General features: G+C 41.1%; 1 protein-coding gene across 2 annotated transcripts in view; it reads left to right on the top strand.

Moving 5' to 3' along the window:
- Positions 1 to 19726, top strand: part of LOC137375813 (matrin-3-like) — a 70815-nt gene that overhangs the window by 27366 nt on the left and 23723 nt on the right. Inside the window, exons 5-13 of one of the 2 annotated variants that reach the window (XM_068043301.1) lie at positions 39 to 136; positions 2462 to 2499; positions 4159 to 4293; positions 4593 to 4724; positions 5256 to 5399; positions 6287 to 6418; positions 7947 to 7999; positions 14938 to 15346; positions 15471 to 15518. In XM_068043301.1, coding sequence (XP_067899402.1) covers positions 39 to 136; positions 2462 to 2499; positions 4159 to 4293; positions 4593 to 4724; positions 5256 to 5399; positions 6287 to 6418; positions 7947 to 7999; positions 14938 to 15346; positions 15471 to 15518 — 1189 coding nt within the window. Of the gene's footprint in view, positions 1 to 38; positions 137 to 2461; positions 2500 to 4158; positions 4294 to 4592; positions 4725 to 5255; positions 5400 to 6286; positions 6419 to 7946; positions 8000 to 14937; positions 15347 to 15467; positions 15519 to 19726 lie in introns of both variants that reach the window. The other variant, XM_068043300.1, reaches the window with a different exon arrangement.

The raw sequence follows: 19726 nt of genomic DNA, 5'->3' as shown, positions 1-19726 counted from the left end.
TGCATATTAAGTTTACTTTTCCTTTGGGTTACGTGTAGGATGAATCCATCTCCACGGCAGACCAATATTGCTCCAGATGCTGCATCTGCACTCCTTGCAGCCATCAGACAGCTGGATGCACTGGACCCTCATGGAGGTCGGGATAAAATTATCTTGTATTCTGATTATATTGGCAAATCAGAATTGTTGTTTCTTGTGTGTGCTCATCTTACTGTTCACAGTTATCTTGCTGTACTACACCTCAAAAAACCTACCAGGCATCTACCAGTAACACTGAGCTGGCTGCTGCTAGGTCTATAAGTGTTGGCCTAGTGGCACCTCTCCACCACAGGTAGCATTGAACACCAACCAAGTATATTTCCCCCTTTTTAAAATAGGAACAAAACTCCAATTGCTATCAATGTAAAGCACATTCCATGTGTGATATCCCACAGAGTTTAATTTGTTACAGGCAACTTTTCCCTGTGGAACAAAGATGCTTGGTCACTACTGTGGCATTGTTGAGATCGACATGGTATTAACAATTTTCAGCAATTCAACACTAGTTTAGCGTTAAGTCCTGTTGGGCTGACCAGGCTCCAAAATGAGCAGACATGGCTGTGGTTGGGGGAGGAGGTATCACTGATTCACTTTCTATGAATGTTGGCATGCATTTTACTTCCTTGTTTTCCTCTGCTACCTCCAGATGGTGGCATTCTGGGGTGAAGTTTCAGTGGGACTGATAGCTCCCAGTTTCATATCCAAGTATCCATTGTATTTTCATTAAGAGTAGACATTAAATATTGGCAGGACAAGCTAGTAATGTGCTCATCAAACAGTGGTCTGTTAATGAATATTTCAGCCAATATTTAGGATGCGAGTTGGAAAAATTAGCTCACTAGTTTCGATGAAATTGTCAGGTTTACTCTGTGCAACATGATTTTTTTTCTAGTCGCACTATTAAATGTGAATATACAGTGAAGGTTCCATTATTTGGAACTAACAGTAGAATTTAGGCTTCAACTTGGGTCACATTTTAACTACTGGGCTTCAACTTAGAGCAGCCATGAGATCAGCAAGAGGAGACTAGGAGACTTGATTATCTGCCAAATTTAAATATCCACTGGATTTGCAGCTTTTATTATAGAATAATTAGGTATTTGTATTTTTCATGCTTATACATCTTCGCTGCCTCCGGAGAATACTTGGCATCAGGTGGCAGGACCGTATCTCCAACACAGAAGTCCTCGAGGCGGCCAACATCCCCAGCTTATACACACTACTGAGTCAGCGGCGCTTGAGATGGCTTGGCCATGTGAGCCGCATGGAAGATGGCAGGATCCCCAAAGACACATTGTATAGTGAGCTTGCCACTGGTATCAGACCCACCGGCCGTCCATGTCTCCGCTTTAAAGACGTCTGCGAACGCGACATGAAGTCCTGTGACATTGATCACAAGTCGTGGGAGTCAGTTGCCAGCGTTCGCCAGAGTTGACGGGCAGCCATAAAGGCGGGGCTAAAGTGTGGCGAGTCGAAGAGACTTAGTTGGCAGGAAAAAAGACAGAGGCGCAAGGAGAGAGCCAACTGTGTAGCAGCCCAGACAAACAAATTTTTCTGCAGCACCTGTGGAAGAGCCTGTCACTCTAGAATTGGCCTTTATAGCCACTCCAGGCGCTGCTGCACACACCACTGACCACCTCCAGGCGCTTACCCATTGTCTCTCGCGTCAAGGAGGCCAAAGAAGAAGACAGTTTGTCGGCCTTATTTTGTCCCATGCAGTACTAGAAGTTTGGCCAACTTTAATAAACATTGGATGTTTGTAGGTTATATATTTAGCAACATCTACAGCCAAGTCATGTGTTAATATTCGCATGGAAGGTTCTACTGAACCATTGAACCTAGCAGGGTGACTGGGGGAGGGATGATATTGTTGATTCCCTGGATACGTGTAGTCTTGATACGTAAGGTTCTGCCTTTAAAAAGACTTGAAGCTGCTGCTTTCATCTTCATTTTGAGTATGCAGGATATAAGTGTAAATGAAATAGTTTCACTCCCTTAAATCACTACATAAATTTGAAGTTTGTCAAAATTTGATTATCAACTTAAGACAGTTCCCTGCATGTACTATGCATCCCTTGCATACTGACAGGATATAATGACTTCTTGAGCACTTGATCTAAAAAGTTATTGGCAAGAAAGTTACTTGAGGCAATGATTCTCAAGGTATTATAGCATTATAAATGCAACCTTGTTTGTTACGTTGTTTTACAGCTGAATTATTGAGACTAGAATTCCTGGTTTTAGTGTCTGAATATTTAGAGCTGCATAATTTGTTTGAAGTTGGGAGGCACTTAAAAGACAGATTATTTTTTGATGGGAAATAATTTGTACTTCAATCTTTTAGGTTTAAATCTATATTTTTTACCTCAGCATATAGAAATAATTGCATCTATCAAGAACTGATGTTTTTTCTGTTTTTCAGGCAACAGAAAAGGTCAAATTCAGAACAAACGAAACATGGTCAGTTTTCACTTCATGATTGTACGGCTATTGTCAGAGGTCACAAAATTCCACTGGTTCTAGGTCTTCTGGGCTATTTTAGTCTGGGTTGGGAGAAACTGTCCCTCTAGTTCAAGAGATCAAATGATGCATAAAATTAAATTCAATTCACAATAGAAAAGGAAATGAAACAAAGTACTAAAAAAAATTAAAACAAGATGCAGGCGGAGAGCGAATCCAATGGAATAAAGATTATGGCTTAAAAATATTGTGCATATACTGATCCAAGACTAATACAAACAGTTTTGTCATTTTTAGTAGACAGTCTGGGAATCTGCAGGGTAAAGAGTTTCCTTTATGCTGCATGCTATTTTCTGCCATAATTTAGCCAGGATCCAAGGAAAAAGTTGCAAATCCTATGGTTTCATGCAGCAACAGGCCATTCAGTCCAACAGGTCCATGCCAGTGTTCATACTCCATGCAAGCCTCCTCCCAAAAGTCTCCATTTAACTCCATTTAAATTTCCTTCTATTCCTTCCTGCCTCATGTATTTATCTAGTTTCGCCTTAAATGCATTTATGCTGTTCGCCTCTTCTATTCCTTTTGGTTGCGAGTTCCACATTTTAACCACTCTAGATAAAGAAACGTCTAACTTCCCTATTGGATTTATTAGTGAATATCATATTTATGGCCCCTAGTTCTGGTCTCCTTGCAAATGGAAACATCTCTATGTCTACCCTATCAAACCCGGTCATAATCTTGAAGTACCTCTAGAGAAAAGAGACCCAGCTTGTTTAATAGTTCCTGATAGCTGTAACCTCTCAGTTATCAGTCTAGTAAATCTTTTTTGCACCTTCTCTAGTCCTCTGTATCCTTTTATAAAACGGAGACTAGAACTGTGCATAATACTTCACGTGTGGTCTAACTAAGGTTCTGTACAAGTTTAACATAACGTCTCTGTTTTTCAGTTCTATCCCATTAGAAATTAACAGTGGTGCTTTTTTATGGCCTTATTAACCTTTCATATTGACTGAAGGAAAGGAAGTATCCAATTAATTAAGCATTAGATTTTTATGTAGGTTGAACCGAGGATGATCCCCAAACTGGTTTTATTTTATTTGGTGACATTTTGGATAAGTCCATCCCTAAGCAGTTCGGTGTTTTAGTTTGTTCATGATCCACTGGAAAAGTTAGAACTTAAAAGGTTATTAGCAGGGTACCTACCTAAGGCACTTCACATTTATTATTCACAAGCCATTATTGTCTTCAAACTCTTCAGAGTCACCATGCTGTATGGAGGAAACTAATGATGGTTACATTGAGGAAATTGGCTTGGAATGAGACAGTTTGGAGAATTGAAGCACTACCACTGCAAAGGTGCTCTGGTCTCTAATATGTATTAAATTAACACCTTCATACTTTGTGGGTGTAAGTCACCAAGTGTCCATATTTGAATGAAAACGTTTAAAAGAAAAGTCTGTGTAAAAAAAATAATCATCTATATTTGTAATAATTTCTTCGAAAGAAATAAACTGCTCCTGAATGAATTTAAAGCAGCGTTATTTTTCATTCCTCACGTCTAGTCATCTTGAGGGTTGAGAGAAAAAATAGTTTTGCATTTTTCTTTCCAATGTAATATTTATATGTTGAATTAAGCACTTATGTTCTTCCTTGCAAAAGCCATTGGATGAACCTGGCCGTGTGCTTCATATGACTGAATTACCGAAAGGAAAATGCAAAGTGAAAGATATCCTCAAACTCGCACAACCTTTTGGAATCATTACAAAATACTTGCTTTTAAATACCAAGAGTGAGGTGAGTAAAATAAATTCCTCTTTTCTGCAAAGAGAAATTAGTGAAGTTGATTCAGTCCAATGGTGCTGTAACTGAGGGGTGGTGACAACCATACTCTTGTCAAACTGTTTCAAAAGATGCCAATCATTTTGACTTGCTCATTAATTAAATATTTTCATTTTGTGAAATATATTTTACTATTCTGTCTTTTTTGGCTTGCCTAATTTCTGTTTGTACTTCCAGCAGATGACTGTATTGATAGCACAATATTTGTAATTGTCATAAGCTTGACTTTGGACTTTTTTAAAACCAACCTTTAGGGATTTGTGGAAATGGCCACAAATGGGCAAGCACAAACAGCAGCTGCCTTTTACAGTATGAAACCAGCAATCCTTTATGGCAAGAGGGTTCGAGTGGATATGTCTCACAAATACAAGGAGATAGATTTGAAGGTAAGTAAACTGGGACATCTATTAGTATTTCAGATACTTTTTCCCCCAAGTTTTTCCACCATTAAATCAGAACAAAAAACGTGTATATTAATTTCTGCCCTTAATGTTTTCTGTGCTGGTCTTTCCCAGTCTGTCAGCTGAACAGTGATTGTAGGCTGAATTTTGAAATATTAAACGCGCCATAAAAATAAAAGGTGAAGCCTTCATTAATCTTTGCGGTTGTATGGTCAATTGGATTTCAGATTGGAGACGTCCCTACTGGGGTGGACTTTGTCGATGTATTATTATGCACTTATCTGGGTTTGCTGAGAAAATTAATGTTTTTTCCAGCTTTAAACTACAAAGGGAAAGGATGCCAGTCCCTGTCCTTTTAGTACAGACTTGACTTGTTTGTGTCAACTGAGTGGGTGTGTGGCCTTCATCTGAGCCCAAATATTTGGTCTTCAGGCATAACCTTAGCAGAATTTTTTTAATGCAAATTCAGCAGTTAAATTATAATCTGTACTTACAATATGGTTTTTATCTTTCCAGAAGCAAAAACAAGAACGGAGTGGTGGCAGAGTGGCACTCCTCCAGAACCTTCCTCCCTCTGGTTACTCAGATGCTGATATTGTGAAAATTGGTACTAGCTTTGGGAAAGTGCTTAATTACATTGTGATGAGACTCCGGAATCAGGTACTGTCGAAGGCATTTTTGTTTAAGGGAGATGAGGCGTTGTATGCTGGGAGTTCTTAGTTTAAAAATTTCCCAGAAAGCAGTGGAGGCTGGGTCATTGATGATATTTATGGCTGACTTGGACAGATTTTTGATCAGCAAGGGAGTCGAGGGTTATGGGGCAGCAGGAAAGTGAAGTTAAGGCCACAATCAGATCAGCCATAATCTTAGTGAATGGTGGAGCAGGCTTGAGGGACTATTTCATATGTAAAATTTATTGTGCCACTAGTAATTTGTCTCGGAATTAAATTAAGTGCATTGTGCAAAATACAAAAATTACTCCAGCAAAGAAGGCAAGAACATAATATAAGCGTGAGAGAATGCCAGTGGGCCCCTGAAGCCCACTCTGTCCAGAGTTTCATGGTTATTCTGTCATGGACTTCCTCTCGTCCATCTTTTTTAGGAGCGCTGAGTTCTTTTCTCATTTGCTTCTGCCCCCAACCCCGCTCTATGTACATCTGGGCTGGTGTAGATACAAAAGGGGATTTAAGTTCAGTTCCTTTTTAAATTTGCCTATGGTACCATAATGTCTATATAAAAGCATGTATTACCTATACAAAAAAAACTACAAATTGTGCAAGGTATTGCCAGTAAAGGAATATTTAGCTGATTTACTGAGATCAGGCTACTTTTATAACCACTGCTACTTAGGAGTTCCCCAGTCTTGTGCAAGTCATGAGGTGGGTAGGAACAATGCTTTGGAAAAGTAATTGCTCATCTGGCAGGCATGAGGGAATGTTTTCAAACGCATGTTCTTGCATTTTTATATTTTAAATGTAAAAAAATGATAGTGGTTGTCGCTAACCTTGTGTGGATTTTCTCCTGATATGTAATGCTGTAACCATCAGGCATTTTTGGAAATGGAGTCAAAGAAATGTATGGTCGACATGGTTAAACACTACAAGAAAACACCTTTAATATTCCATGGTCGAAAAGTAACTGTGGATGCATCTCAGAAATACAAGACTCTTGTATTAAAGGTAAGTAATACCTCGCTAAATCTTCAACATTTTCTTAACAGTAAAGAAACCCATGCAGATGGCCTTTTCTGTAAAGTGATTATCTGCTGCATATGGCCACTTTTGTACCGCAGAATAAAGTCTTAATATGGTTCAGAGGTAGGTCTCCTTTACAAAAGCAGTCACTTATGTACTGTATATCATAGAATTGTGTAGCACAGCAGAGGGCCATTTGACCCATCGTGCCTTTGCCAGCTCTTTGAAAAAGCTATTCAATTAGTCACACTCAGTATCTTTTGCCCCATAGCACTGCAATTTATTCCCTTTTCACATATCCAGTTCCCTTTAGACAGTTACTGTTGAATGTGCTTCCACTCGCCTTTCAGGTATCGAACTCCAGATTGTCAGAATTCGCTATGCAAGCAAATGTCTCATCATCTGCCCTTGGTTCTTTTGCCAATTGTCTTAATTGCCGATCCTCCTGTCAATGGAAGCAGTTTCTCCTTATTTGCTCCATGAAACCTTCATACTCTTGAACACCCCTACTAACTCTCCCCTTAACCTCTTCTACTCTAAGGCAGTGGTTCTCAAAGTGTGGTCTGTGGGGTTCCAGGTGGTTCACGGGCTGGTAGGAAATGCAAGTCACTGCATGCACGTGCATTGCTGAGGTCATAGAACAGGCCAGAACCTTCATCCCTGTCACTCGTGTGATATCATACGAACAGGCTGGCTCCCGTGTGCGCGGCACAGAATGTCATTAGCGTGAGCAACAATATTTTATAGGCAAGTTTTATGTTACTGTTAGAACATACAACTGCAAGAATGGATTTTCAACACTTGGGCTGAAAACAAAAAGGAGGAACTGGCTTAACGTGGAACCCAACTTGAAGCTTTCCAGCTTGGAACAAGACGTCACCTCACTGTCTCATCAAAAGCAGCACCGTTCTTCCCATTAATTCTGATGAGGTTTTTGAGGCGGCAAGCAAACGTGGGTGGGGTAGCTGGTTCCCTGAGTCTTTTGCCCTGCCTAAGTGGTCCGTGAACAAATTAGTTTGAGAACCACTGCTCGAAGGGGAACAAGGGAAGATTCAAATGTTAATTTTACCCAAAGATTCTGAAGAATCAAATTTGTTAGCTCATCTCCGTAATCGCTAAGACTCGCATCCAAGTCGAGTAAGGTGATCCAATGTTGCAGGGAAGCATATTATTTTTGTATTATTGCACAAAGTCAAGTTGTTCTCATAGAATTAAGTTAATTGAACCATATGTTTTTCTATGTGTTTGCTTAATGAAGTAGCTCAACAACTTGTATCTGGCCTGTTTTACCGTATTATCTCAGCCCATCTTTGACAAAGTTAGGGAGGTGCACAAGACTCACATTGCATCCTTGGCTTATGCTATCATATAATTATTGAGCTGAGTAGTTCTGGCACATAAGGGGCATGGAATCCATTTATAGTTGAGACCAACATCATTGAACCCGAGAAGTTTTCTATGGCAGACCAGAATTTGCAACAATTCCTGTTTAATCTCTGTTTTATTATTTCAGAAACCAAGCATAAAGGTTCAAGAACTGTTGAAAGAACAGGATGAAGCAGACAGGTAAATTGTTTTTGTAGTTACCTAGTTTGCACACTTGTAGGTTTGATAGGTTAATAATCAGGATTGGAAAAGATTTGCCTTACATCCCCATGACTTAAAGCATTTACAATTATTAAATTATATTTGAAATGGTCATTATTGTTATGCAGGCAAGTATAACATCTAATTTATGACGAGCAAGGATTCGCATCTCAAATAGAATGTATTGTCGGATTATATACTAGGATAATAGCAAGCCCCTCCTTGAATACTGCTTTGTGTTATTTTTCACCCACCTAGCAAACAGAATGTTGATTTAACTTCTCATCTGAAAACTGCCCTGTTCAACAATGCAGCACTGGTCAGTCTGGATGATGTGCTAAATCCTGGAGTCTTTTGACTCAGAAACAAGAGTACTACCAAGTTAAATACATGAATCAGAAAACTTATCTGCTTCAGCTATTCACCGCCAGATTTGGCTGGAACACACAATGCTCTATTGGCTCGTGTTCTTGTTTGCCAGAATTGCTCACTAATCCAGGATTTTCCTGAAATGCAAAGATAACCCCAGCCTTCTTTTCTATACTGCAAACTGTCATCTTAAATGCCAGTCCCCTTCTCCACCACCCTGGATTCCAACAATTGTGAGGAGTCACGGACGACTTTGTCACTAGAATTGAAACCATCATAACAGCTACATCCGTCGCTTCACTCCCTTCCTGAGCCCTGAACACACATCTTTCTCTAGTTTCTCTCCTATCTCCCCTCAGACGTTCTCTGAGCTCATCTTGTCCATTAGACCCACCTCCTGCTCCCTCAACCCTATGCCCATTAAACTACTGACCACGCAGCCTTCCTTTCCTTGCTCCCATGTTAGCTGATACTGTTAACAGTTCTCTCTTCTGGGGTACTCTTCCCCCTTTCCTTCAAGTCTACCATCATCACTCATTGCAAAAAAACATTTGAACCCTCCGTCCTTGCAAACTGCCACCTCATTTCTAACCTCCCATTCCCCTTAAGTCCTTTAGCGTGCTTCCCAGATCTGTGAGCATCTTTCAGGGAACTCTGTTTGAATCCCTCCAATCAGATTTCTGCTCCTGCCACAGTACCAAAACAGCTCTTATCAAAGTCACACATGGTATTCTATGTGATTGTGACAAAGGTAAACATTCTCCCCTCATCCATCTCAATCTGTCTGCAGCCTTTGATAGGATTGATCACACCATCCTCCTCCAGCATCTCTCCCCTGTTGTCCAGCTGCGTGGGACGGTTCTCACCCTGGTTCGTTCTTATCTATCCAGTCATATCCAGAGAATCACCTGTAATGGCTTATTTTCCCACTCCCACACTGTTAGCTCTGGTGTTTTCCAAGGATCTATCCTTGGCCGCCTCCTAGACCTTCATCTTGTCCCTCAGCGATATCATCCGAAAACAAAGCATCGTAGAAAGATAGAAAATAGGAGCAGGAGTAGGCCATTCGGCCCTTTGAGCCTGCTCCGCCACTCATTATGATCGTGGCTGATCATCCAACTCAGTAACCTGTTCCCATTTTCGCCCCATACCCTTTGATCCCTTTAGACCCAAGAGCTTTACTTAACTTCTCCTTGAAAACATACAATGTTTTGTTTTTTAATTTTTGTCGTCCATTTCCATATGCTCTAACGACGCTCAGTTCTACCTCACCATCACCTCTCTCGCCCCCTTCATAGTCTCCAAATTATCAGGCTGCTTATCTGACTTCCAGAGCTGGATGAGCAGCAACTTTCTCCAGCTAAATATCAAGAAGACCAAAACGATTGTCTTTGGTGCCTTCTGCAAACCCCTTTCCCTAGCCACTGACACCATCCTCCTTTCTCCCTGGAAACTGTCTGAGGCTGAACTAGACCTCTTACAACCTTAGTGTCATATTTGACTTCAAGATGAGCTTCAGATCACACATCAGCACCACCACTTAAGACTGCCTGTTTCCACCTCTGTAACGTTGCCCCAGCTCCTTCCCTGCCTCGGCTAATCTGCCGAAATGCTGATCCATCCCTTTGTTGTTTCAAGACTCAAGTATTCCATTGCACTTCTGGCCGGCCTCCCACATTCTACCCTCCGTAAACTTGGTCATCCAAAACTCTGCTGCCCTTGGCCTAACTTGTACCAAGTCTCGTTCACCCGTCAGTCTTGTGGTTGCTGACCTTTACTAATTCCTGGTTAAGCAACATCTTACTTTCAAAATTCTTATCCTTGTTTTCAAATCCCTCCATGGCACCACCATATCTCCATAATCTCCTGCAGCTATACATCCCTCAGACACCTGCACCCCCTCCAAGTCTGGCCTCTGGCACATTCCCAGTTTTAATCGTTCCAGCATTGTCGGCTGTGCCTTCAGTTGCCAAGGGCCCCAAGCTCTGAATTTCCCTGTCTGAACCCCTCTGCCTCTCTTTCCTCCTTTTAAGACATTCCTTGAAACCTACCTCATCTCCCTAATATCTCCTTGTGTGGCTCAGTGTTACATTTTGTTGGTACTGCTCCTGTGAAGTTTTACTATATTAAAGGCACTATATAAATCAAAGTTTAGAGATACAGCACTGAAACAGGCCCTTCGGCCCACCGAGTCTGTGCCGACCATCAACCACCCATTTTATACTAATCCTACACTAATTTCACATCCCCACCTGTCTCTCTATTTCCCTACCACCTACCTATACTAGGGGCAATTTATAAAGGCCAATTAACCTATCAGCCAGCAAGTCTTTGGCATGTGGGAGGAAACCGGAGCACCCGGAGGAAACCCACGCAGACACAGGGAGAACTTGCAAACTCCACACAGGCAGTCCCCAGAATTGAACCCGGGTCGCTGGAGCTGTGAGGCTGCGGTGCTAACCACTGCGCCACTGTGCCGCCCTACCTCTTGAAATTTAGTTGTTTTCTACCTCTTGAAATTTTTCCTTTCCACTGGTGCCCATCCATTTTGAGCAATGAACTGCTTTTGTGTTTCTTAATACGAATCCGAACCGACTGCTTCAAAGTGTGCTTGAGCAGCATGTCTGACTGTTCAATGTCTTTTTGCTTTGTACCCCCATTTCCTTACAGTGAGGGGGATTTTTGGCCTTTGGTTGAGTGCCAATTAAAAATAAAAACAGTGTCTGCCGGACGTAGCAGGTTTAGTACCATCTGCAGAGAGAAAAGCAGTTAACCTTTCATCAGAACTGTGTTTATTTCAAATTTCGAGCATCCACAGTATTTTGCTTTTGGATTGAAAGTGCTGTTCACCATGCTGGCTATACATTGCTCAAGTATGTTTTAATAATTTTTTAATAATGATTGAGGGAAGGGCAGGATTGGCAGCTTAATATCCCAGGGTATAGAATCTTCAGACGTGATGGGGGAGGGGGTAAAAGAGGAGGTGGCATTGCACTGTTGATCAAGGAGTCAATTACTGCAGTACGGAGGGATGATATCTTAGAAGGTTCCTCAAACAAGGCCATATGGGTAGAACTTAAAAACAATAAGGGGGCAATCATTTGGCTGGGAGTGTACTACAGGCCTCCAAACAGCCAGGGAGAGATAGAGGATCAGATATGTAGGCAAATCTTAGCAGTGCAAAAATAATAGGGTAGCAATAGGGGCTTTTAGGATCTGGCCAAAGTGGACTGGGAGTAGCTTCTTATAAGAATGTCTACATCAGACCAGTGGGAGTCATTCAAAAAGGAAATAGGGTTCAGGTCCCACATGTTCCCGTAAAGGTGAAGGGTAGGACCAACAAGTCAAGGAAACCCTGGATGTCAGGGTATATAGAGGATTGGATTAGGAAAAAGGAGGCGTATGGCAGTTGCAGAGCACTGAAAACAGTGGAGACCCTGGAGGAGTATAGAAAGTGTAGGGAAGTACTTAAAGTAATTAGGAGAGCGAAGAGGGGGCATGAAAAATCACTGGCAGACAAGATAAAAGAAAATCCCGAAGCGTTTTATAAGTACGTTAAGGGCAAGAAGATAACCAGGGAAAAAGTGGGGCCCATTAGGGGTCAAAGAGAAAATCTGTGTGGAATCGGACATAGGTGAGGTTTTGAATGGTTTCTTTTCATCTGTCTTCACTATGGAGAGGGACGATGTAGGTGTAGTGATCAGGGAGGGGGATTGTGATATATTAGATCAAATTAACATTGAAAAGGAGGAAGTATTAGTTGCAAGAGCGGGCTTAAAGATGGATAAATCCCCACACCCAGATGAGATGTATCCCAGGCTGCTATGTGAGGCAAGGGAGGCGGTAGCAGGGGCTCTGACACTAATTTTCAAATCCTCTCTGGCCACAGGAGAGGTACCAGAGGACTGGACGATAGCGAATGTGGTACCATTATTCAAGAAGGGTAGCAGGGATAAACCAGGTATTTATAGGCCCGTGCGACTAATGTCAGTGGTAGGGAAATTATTGAAAAAAATTCTGAGGCGCAGGATTAATCTCCACTTGGAGAGGCAGGGATTAATCAGCGATAGTCAGCATTGCTTTGTCAGGGGGAGATCGTGACGAACAAATTTGATTGAATTTTTCGAGAAGGTGGCTAGATGTGTAGATGAGGGTAAAGTAGTTAATGTAGTCTACATGGACTTCCGTAAGGTTTTTGAGAAGGTCCCGCATGGGAGATTGGTCAAGAAGGTAAGAGCCCATGGGGTCCAGGGTAATTTGGCAAATTTGATCCAAAATTGGCTTAATGGAAGGAGGCAGAGGGTGATGGTCGAGGGTTGTTATTGCGAATGGAGGCCTGTGTCCAGTGGGGTACCGCAGGGATCGGTGTTGGGACCCTTACTGTTTGTAGTGTCTAAATCATTAATGTACATGAATATAGTAGGTACGATCAGTAAGTTCGCAGACGACACGAAAATTGGTGGTATCGTAAGTAGTGAGGAGGAAAGCCTTAGATTTCAGGACGATATAGATGGGCTGGTAAGATTGGCGGAGCAGTGGCTGAAGGAGATCAATCCTGAGAAGTGTGAGGTGATGCATTTTGGGAGGACTAACAAGGCAAGGGAATATACAATGGATGGTAAGACCCTAGGGAGTACAGAGGGTCAGAAGGACCATGGGGCGCTTGTCCATAGATCAATGAAGGCAGCAGCACACGTAGATAAGGTAGTTAGGAAGGCATATGGGATACTTGCCTTTATTAGCCGAAGCATAGAATCTAAGAGCAGAGAGGTTATGTTAGAGCTGTATAAAACGCTAGTTAGGCCACAGCTGGAGTACTGTGTACAGTTCTGGTCGCCACACTATAGGAAGGATGTGATTGCACTGGAGAGGGTGCAGAGGAGATTCACCAGGATGTTGTCAGGGCTGGAGCATTTCAGTTATGAAGAGACTTCATAGGCTAGGGTTGTTTTCCTTAGAGCAGAGAAGGCTGAGGGGGGACCTGATTGAGGTATACAAAATTATGAGGGGCATTGATAGGATAGATAGGAAGGAACCTTTTCCCTTAGCGGAGGTGTCAATAACTAGGTTTAAGGTAAGGGACAGGAGGTTTAGAGGGGAGTTGAGGAAAAACTTTTTCACCCAGAGGGTGGTTGGAATCTGGAACACACTGCCTGAAGGGGCGGTAGAGGCAGGAACCCTCACAACGTTTAACAAGTAATTAGATGAACATTTGAAACGCCATAGCATACAAGGCTACAGGCCAAGTGCGGGAAAATGGGATTCGATTGTGCTTGATTGTCGGCACCGGTGCATTGGGCCGAAGGGCCTGTTTCTGTGCTGTATAACTCTGACTCTAATATAATCAGTTATTTTTAATAGGTTTGGTGAATAAAGTTCAATTTTTTTTGGTGAGGATTCAGTAAAGGCTTTTCTCCCAAGTTTGAGTTCCAAGTCCTGCCAAATTACCTGTTGGTTTCTTGAGACAAAACAGATTGGAGGAGGATGCCCATTGTATTCAAAATGTCAGGATGCACAGTGCACAGCTTTGATACTGGGACTAAATAGGATCACTGTATACTGCAAATTGCTGCTATTCAAAGTACATAACTGCAGAATGAAATGATAACATGGATAATTTCATATCTGTCAAGACTTGAAAAATATTTGTGCTTAGCAATACTATGATGGTCATGTGCTACTTTAGTGGTCGATATTTTATAGCTCCCAATCCATACATGATTGATTTTAATGCTAGAATGGCTTTGACAAGCAAACTTAATGTCACAGGTCTGTAGAATAGTATTTGTGAACTGAACAAATTGTGTGTTGTCATTTAGTTTAATCTCTTGTTTGCTCACTTAAGATTTAATGTTGAAATCAAAACGTTTTTTAGCTGACTTTCTCCAAATTTGCCCTCTATTTTGGGATTTAATTTCTGCTAAAAATGCAAAATTATTTTTAATATATAAAAGCATTCAAAATATGGGGATTTTAAATCAGCAATAAAGTTACTTGAAAGGTCCTTAACTAATTTGCCCGAACTGTCGGGCCTATTTGTAAGAATATCTGCTTTCTGAACTGAGGGCTGAGTTGGATGGAACCAGAGAAATGCAGAAACTCTTAATACTGAATTGGTCTTTAGATTAGTCTTTTATAGCTGGTGCAGATTGTGGATTAATGGTTGCGATTCTGTAAAGGCGAGGAGGAGGGTAAAGAAAAAAATTTAGAAGCTTGAGGTTATAGTACGGTCCCAATTTTATATGACATGCCAGTCATGTTGGGTTTTTTGTTGGGATTTTTGTTTTTCACCAATGTTCTGCTGTTCCCTTTTCTTCTGTAGTTGTTAAGTCCTGGAGCAAATATGGCTCCAAGTAGTGTGTGACCATTGGCAGAGTATTCAATTGCAGGGAACATAATAGCCAAGACCGATTCTGTGCTCATCCAATATCTGCACATACATTGTCAGCAGTTATTGCCAGCTGCCAAGCTGAATCTGTGTTAACCAAAACTAGAACTTCTAATTGTATAACGTAGATTTTTTAAATATTTTGTTTCTCTTTTCGAAGAAAACGGCGACGTTCCCGCAGTCCTTCCTTTAAGAAAAAACTACCGAGCAAGTCAAAGAACCCTCCAAAAGCTGATGGAGAAAAAGGAGAGCAGAAAACCTCCGAAAGCTCTCCTTCAAAAGAAGTCAAGAAAGAGAATTCTGAGGGAGAAAAGGAACCAGGAATTAAATCTGAAGAAAAAGAGGACGTTTTAGAAGAAGAAGCTATTGCAGTTATTGAGAGCGATGCAGAACTTGCTGAAGGAGATCTGGGTGAAGAGCTGGGAAGTGGTGAGTCAGAGAATGAAGAAGCTGACGAGGATTTACAAAAGGAAACAGAGCATGAGATGGAAGGAATTGATGTCATAGCACCAGAGTCCAAAACCGATATGGAAACAAGCTTGCAAAACACATCAGAAACAACTGAGAAGGTAAAAGCACAGATTTGGTTCTTCGTTTATCTTATATTTCTGTCTGTTTGGCAATAAATATGATCTGCAGCAATAAAATAAGGATTGTGTTTCCTAAATTAAAACTTTCTGCTTTTTTAAGCAGGTACCAATTATTCGAAGGAGTAAAAGACGCCAACAAGCAGCATCCCAGGTATTGTTCCCAACTTGAGCCTCGTGGCTGTATGTTTTAAGTTTTAAAAAAATTTATAGCTTTTACCTATTTATCAGTAATGTGTCCACACATGATGGTTCTTAACCTGTTCTTATTTCCTCGCCAGCTGTTACATATTGGTCAGCCATTCAAAAAGAGACCGTTTAATTTCCAGAATCAGCTCATTGGACCCATGCTCAACATTTCTTGGCTAGCTGATAAACGAGGCCCTGTTTTGAATGGAAGGAAAAAAATTAGTGTTGTCTTGTATCCCACTATGCGCCTTACTACAATCGATGAAAGTGGTCTTCATAGTTGTATTAATGAACCCTATAGAATGCTTTGGCAGCTCAGATCAATTTTTGTGGCAAACAAATGTGGATTAGAGTTATACAGCGCAGAAACAGGCCCTTTGGCCCTCCGTATCTGCGCCGGCCATCAAGCCTATCTATTCTAATCCCATTTTCCAGCACTTGGCCCCTAGCCTTGTATGCTATGGCGCTTTAAGTGCTCATCTAAATACTAATTAAATGTTGTGATGGTTCCTGCCTCTACCATCCCTTCAGGCAGTGTGTTCCAGATTCACTACTGAACCACTAATGCCCCCTCCCTTTCAATGCTAATTTGTTCAAGCATATCACAATCCCCCTCCCTGATCTCTACACCTACATCATCCTTCTCCATAGTGAACACAGATGAAAAGTAATCATTTTAAAACCTCACCTATCTCCTCCGGCTCTTTGGTCCTTAATGGGCCCTACTCTTTCCCTGGTTACCCTCTTGTCCTTAATATACTTATAAAACACCTTGGGATTTTCCTTTATCTTGTCTGCCAGTGTTTTTTCATGACCCCTCTTCGCTCTCCTAATTACTTTAAGTACCCTTCTACACTTTCTATACTCCTCTAGGGCCTCCCCTGTTTTCAGCCCTCTGAATCTGCCATATAAGCCTTCTTTATTATCCAATCCTCTATATCCCTTGCTATCCAGGGTTCCCTGGACTTGTTGGTCCTACCCTTCACCTTTATGGGAACATGTTGGCCCTAAACACTCTCTATTTCCTTTTTGAATGACTCCCACTGATCTGTTGTAGACTTTCCTACAAATAGTTGCTCCCAGTTCACTTTGGCCAGATCCTGTTTTATCATATTGAAATAGGCCTTCCTCCAATTCTGTACCTTTATTTCCGGTCCATCTTTGTCCTTTTCCATAACTACCTTAAATCTTAGAGTTATGGTCACTATCCCCGAAATGTTCCCCCACTTCTCCCACTTGTCCGGCTTCTTTCCCTAAGATTCTACAGCTCTACCTGGTTGTTGTTTTGCTTTTATGGGATGTGGGTGTCGCTGACTAGGCTAGCACTTGTTGCCCATCTTTCACAACAAATGGCTTGGTAGGCCATTTCAGAGGGCAGCTAAGAGTAAATCACATTGCTGCGGGTCTGGAGTCACATTTAGACCAGACCAGATAAGGACAGCAGATTTTCTTCCCTAAAGGAGATTAGTGAACCAGATGGGTTTTTATGACGATATTTCCATGGCATCATTACTTAAACTAGCTTTCAATTCCAGATTTTTATTAATTAATTGATTTTATTAACTGTTTGAATTTTAAATTCCACCAGATGCTGTGGTGGGATTTGAACCTGTGCCCCCAGGCATTAGCCTGGACCTCTGAATTACTAGTTCAGTGACATTTCCACTACAACACCATCTCCATATTAAGTGTTCCAAATTTAATGTTATGGTAAAATGTAACTATATTGAAAAATGGACTATAACAATAAGTGCTGACAAACAAATGTTAACTGAAGCAGCAACTTTAATTTGAAAGCACAGTATTTTAATGAGCCTAAAACAGTAACTTCGTTTGCACGGGAAAAATGGATTCAATATAAAATTGTATTAAACATAGTACTAAACTATTTACCAAACTAAATCGCAAACCACAAATAACTTTAAAACAAGAAAAATAAAGCTTTTGACAAAACCAGAAAAACAGCTCTTGCAGATTGTCCAGTGTAGACAGAAGTCCTCAGAAATGGTGGAGTTTTACCTGGAGGATTTTGGAGGAGGGGGGGTGGGGGTCATTATGTTCGATATAGAGATAATGACCTTTTCCCAATTCTTTTATTAAAATTTGCATCAGGTTGCCTGATCGTCTAATAACCATCATGACATTCTTCATAGGAAGATGTGATTTGTAGCACAGTGCCATTTGTGACACTTTTTTTTACACACCGTTAATTTATAAGTTTTTTTTCCCCCCTGCAGGGAACATTGGGAAAGCCCGCTTCTGCTACAGGGTGCATTTCTGCAGCCCTAAACTAAACTCAATAGCAGAACATTGGGGCCTTAATCATAGTGGTGTCTACCCAATAGTTCATCCTGCTGTTTTTACATTGGAGGAGGCAACTGCTGGAAGGCTGTAAGCAGAGATAAAGATTAGGTCAAGATAGATAAATGGCACCATCTAATGGGGCCTACTTCTGGGATTCATCTTGCATGAATTATTCCACAGCATCTTAATTCCTAGTTTGAGTTTTCAGTTCTTCTCCATTTACTGCTGGGTATCAGTTTATCCTGCTTATCAGAACAGGAGCACACATGAATGTAGTTGCCGTTCCTATTTTGAGATCATGCTGATCCTATGACTATGTGCTGGTTTTTGTGGGATTTTCTGATATTGAAGAACAAAACATGAGAGGTAGCAGTGTCTTCAGTTGAAGTACCTTAATCTTAATTGTTCAGCAAATAAGTTTTTTTTTTATTATACAAGCTATTCAAGATATAGTGATAAAAGGACCAATATAGTCCTTTAAGCATTCACAAAAATGTGCACTATTTTGCTGTGTACTTGAATTTCAAATTGCTTAAAAGAAAATAATGGGACTGAAAGATACTGTTTAAAATGAGCAGCATTGAACAAATGAGTGTCTGGTCAAGTCTTGCAACATTAATATATCTCAAAATAACTCAAGAATAATTATTGCAAAAAAAAAGTCTGGCCATTTTTAAAAGCAGAATTTAATGTTAATTTTACCTATTGTCCAATTGGGGAATCATAGATAGCAGTCTTCTCATGGAGCATGAAACATCAATTGCTTGCAAACTGGGCCACTCTAATCCTTTCCTGTTCAGATGTGGCTAACTGTTACGCCAGGTGGAAAGAAAGTTTGTTTTTAAGTATTTGAGTTGTTTCATTTCGCTTTTGTTTTAGCAGTCATTTTAAAAATCATGAGTTAGTATTGTATCTCCCATTTTGGTCTGTTAGTTCTCACTTCTCATCAAAGACTTTGGTTTTGTTTTTATTTATCTTCAGCCTTATGACAGGGTCATTTCAGTTTTTGATTGTCAGTCAAAGGGTAGTGATTGTATATTATCGGTATGGAATTTGAGGCTAGGTTAGAGTCACCTGCCTCTTAGAGACAGTATCTCGCTAATATCCCTTAGATAAAAATAACCGTTCTTTTGCTTTGCTTTCTTTACTAATTTAGAGCGCTAGAAACTTTACATTTTTAGATGCTGTTCATTCGTGTAGGTACTAACAACTTTCTTAGAGTCTGCTAACAAAGCTAAGCATCACTTATTCTTTAACTCTTCTCAACTTGTCTTGCCACCTTTAATGACCTGTGTACATATACCTCCACATCTCTCTGTTCCTGCACCCCCTTTAAAGTTATACCATTTAGTTTATATTCTTTTCTTTCTTTCTTCTTGTTTTGGGCCTCCTTATCTCGAGAGACAATGGATATGCGCCTGGAGGTGGTCAGTGGTTTGTGAAGCAGCGCCTGGAGTGGCTATAAAGGCCAATTCTGGAGTGACAGGCTCTTCCACAGGTGCTGCAGAGAAATTTGTTTGTTGGGGCTGTTGCACAGTTGGCTCTCCCCTTGCGCCTCTGTCTTTTTTCCTGCCAACTACTAAGTCTCTTCGACTCGCCACAATTTAGCCCTGTCTTTATGGCTGCCCGCCAGCTCTGGCGAATGCTGGCAACTGACTCCCACGACTTGTGATCAATGTCACACGATTTCATGTCGCGTTTGCAGACGTCTTTATAGCGGAGACATGGATGGCCGGTGGGTCTGATACCAGTGGCGAGCTCGCTGTACAATGTGTCTTTGGGGATCCTGCCATCTTCCATGCGGCTCACATGGCCAAGCCATCTCAAGCGCCGCTGACTCAGTAGTGTGTATAAGCTGGGGGTGTTGGC

This window comes from Heterodontus francisci, chromosome 12 (genome assembly GCF_036365525.1).
Source record: "Heterodontus francisci isolate sHetFra1 chromosome 12, sHetFra1.hap1, whole genome shotgun sequence".
In the NCBI taxonomy this organism is placed as follows: domain Eukaryota; kingdom Metazoa; phylum Chordata; class Chondrichthyes; order Heterodontiformes; family Heterodontidae; genus Heterodontus; species Heterodontus francisci.
Note: the sequence above shows the minus strand (reverse complement) of the source record. Positions and strands in the feature narration are given on the sequence as shown.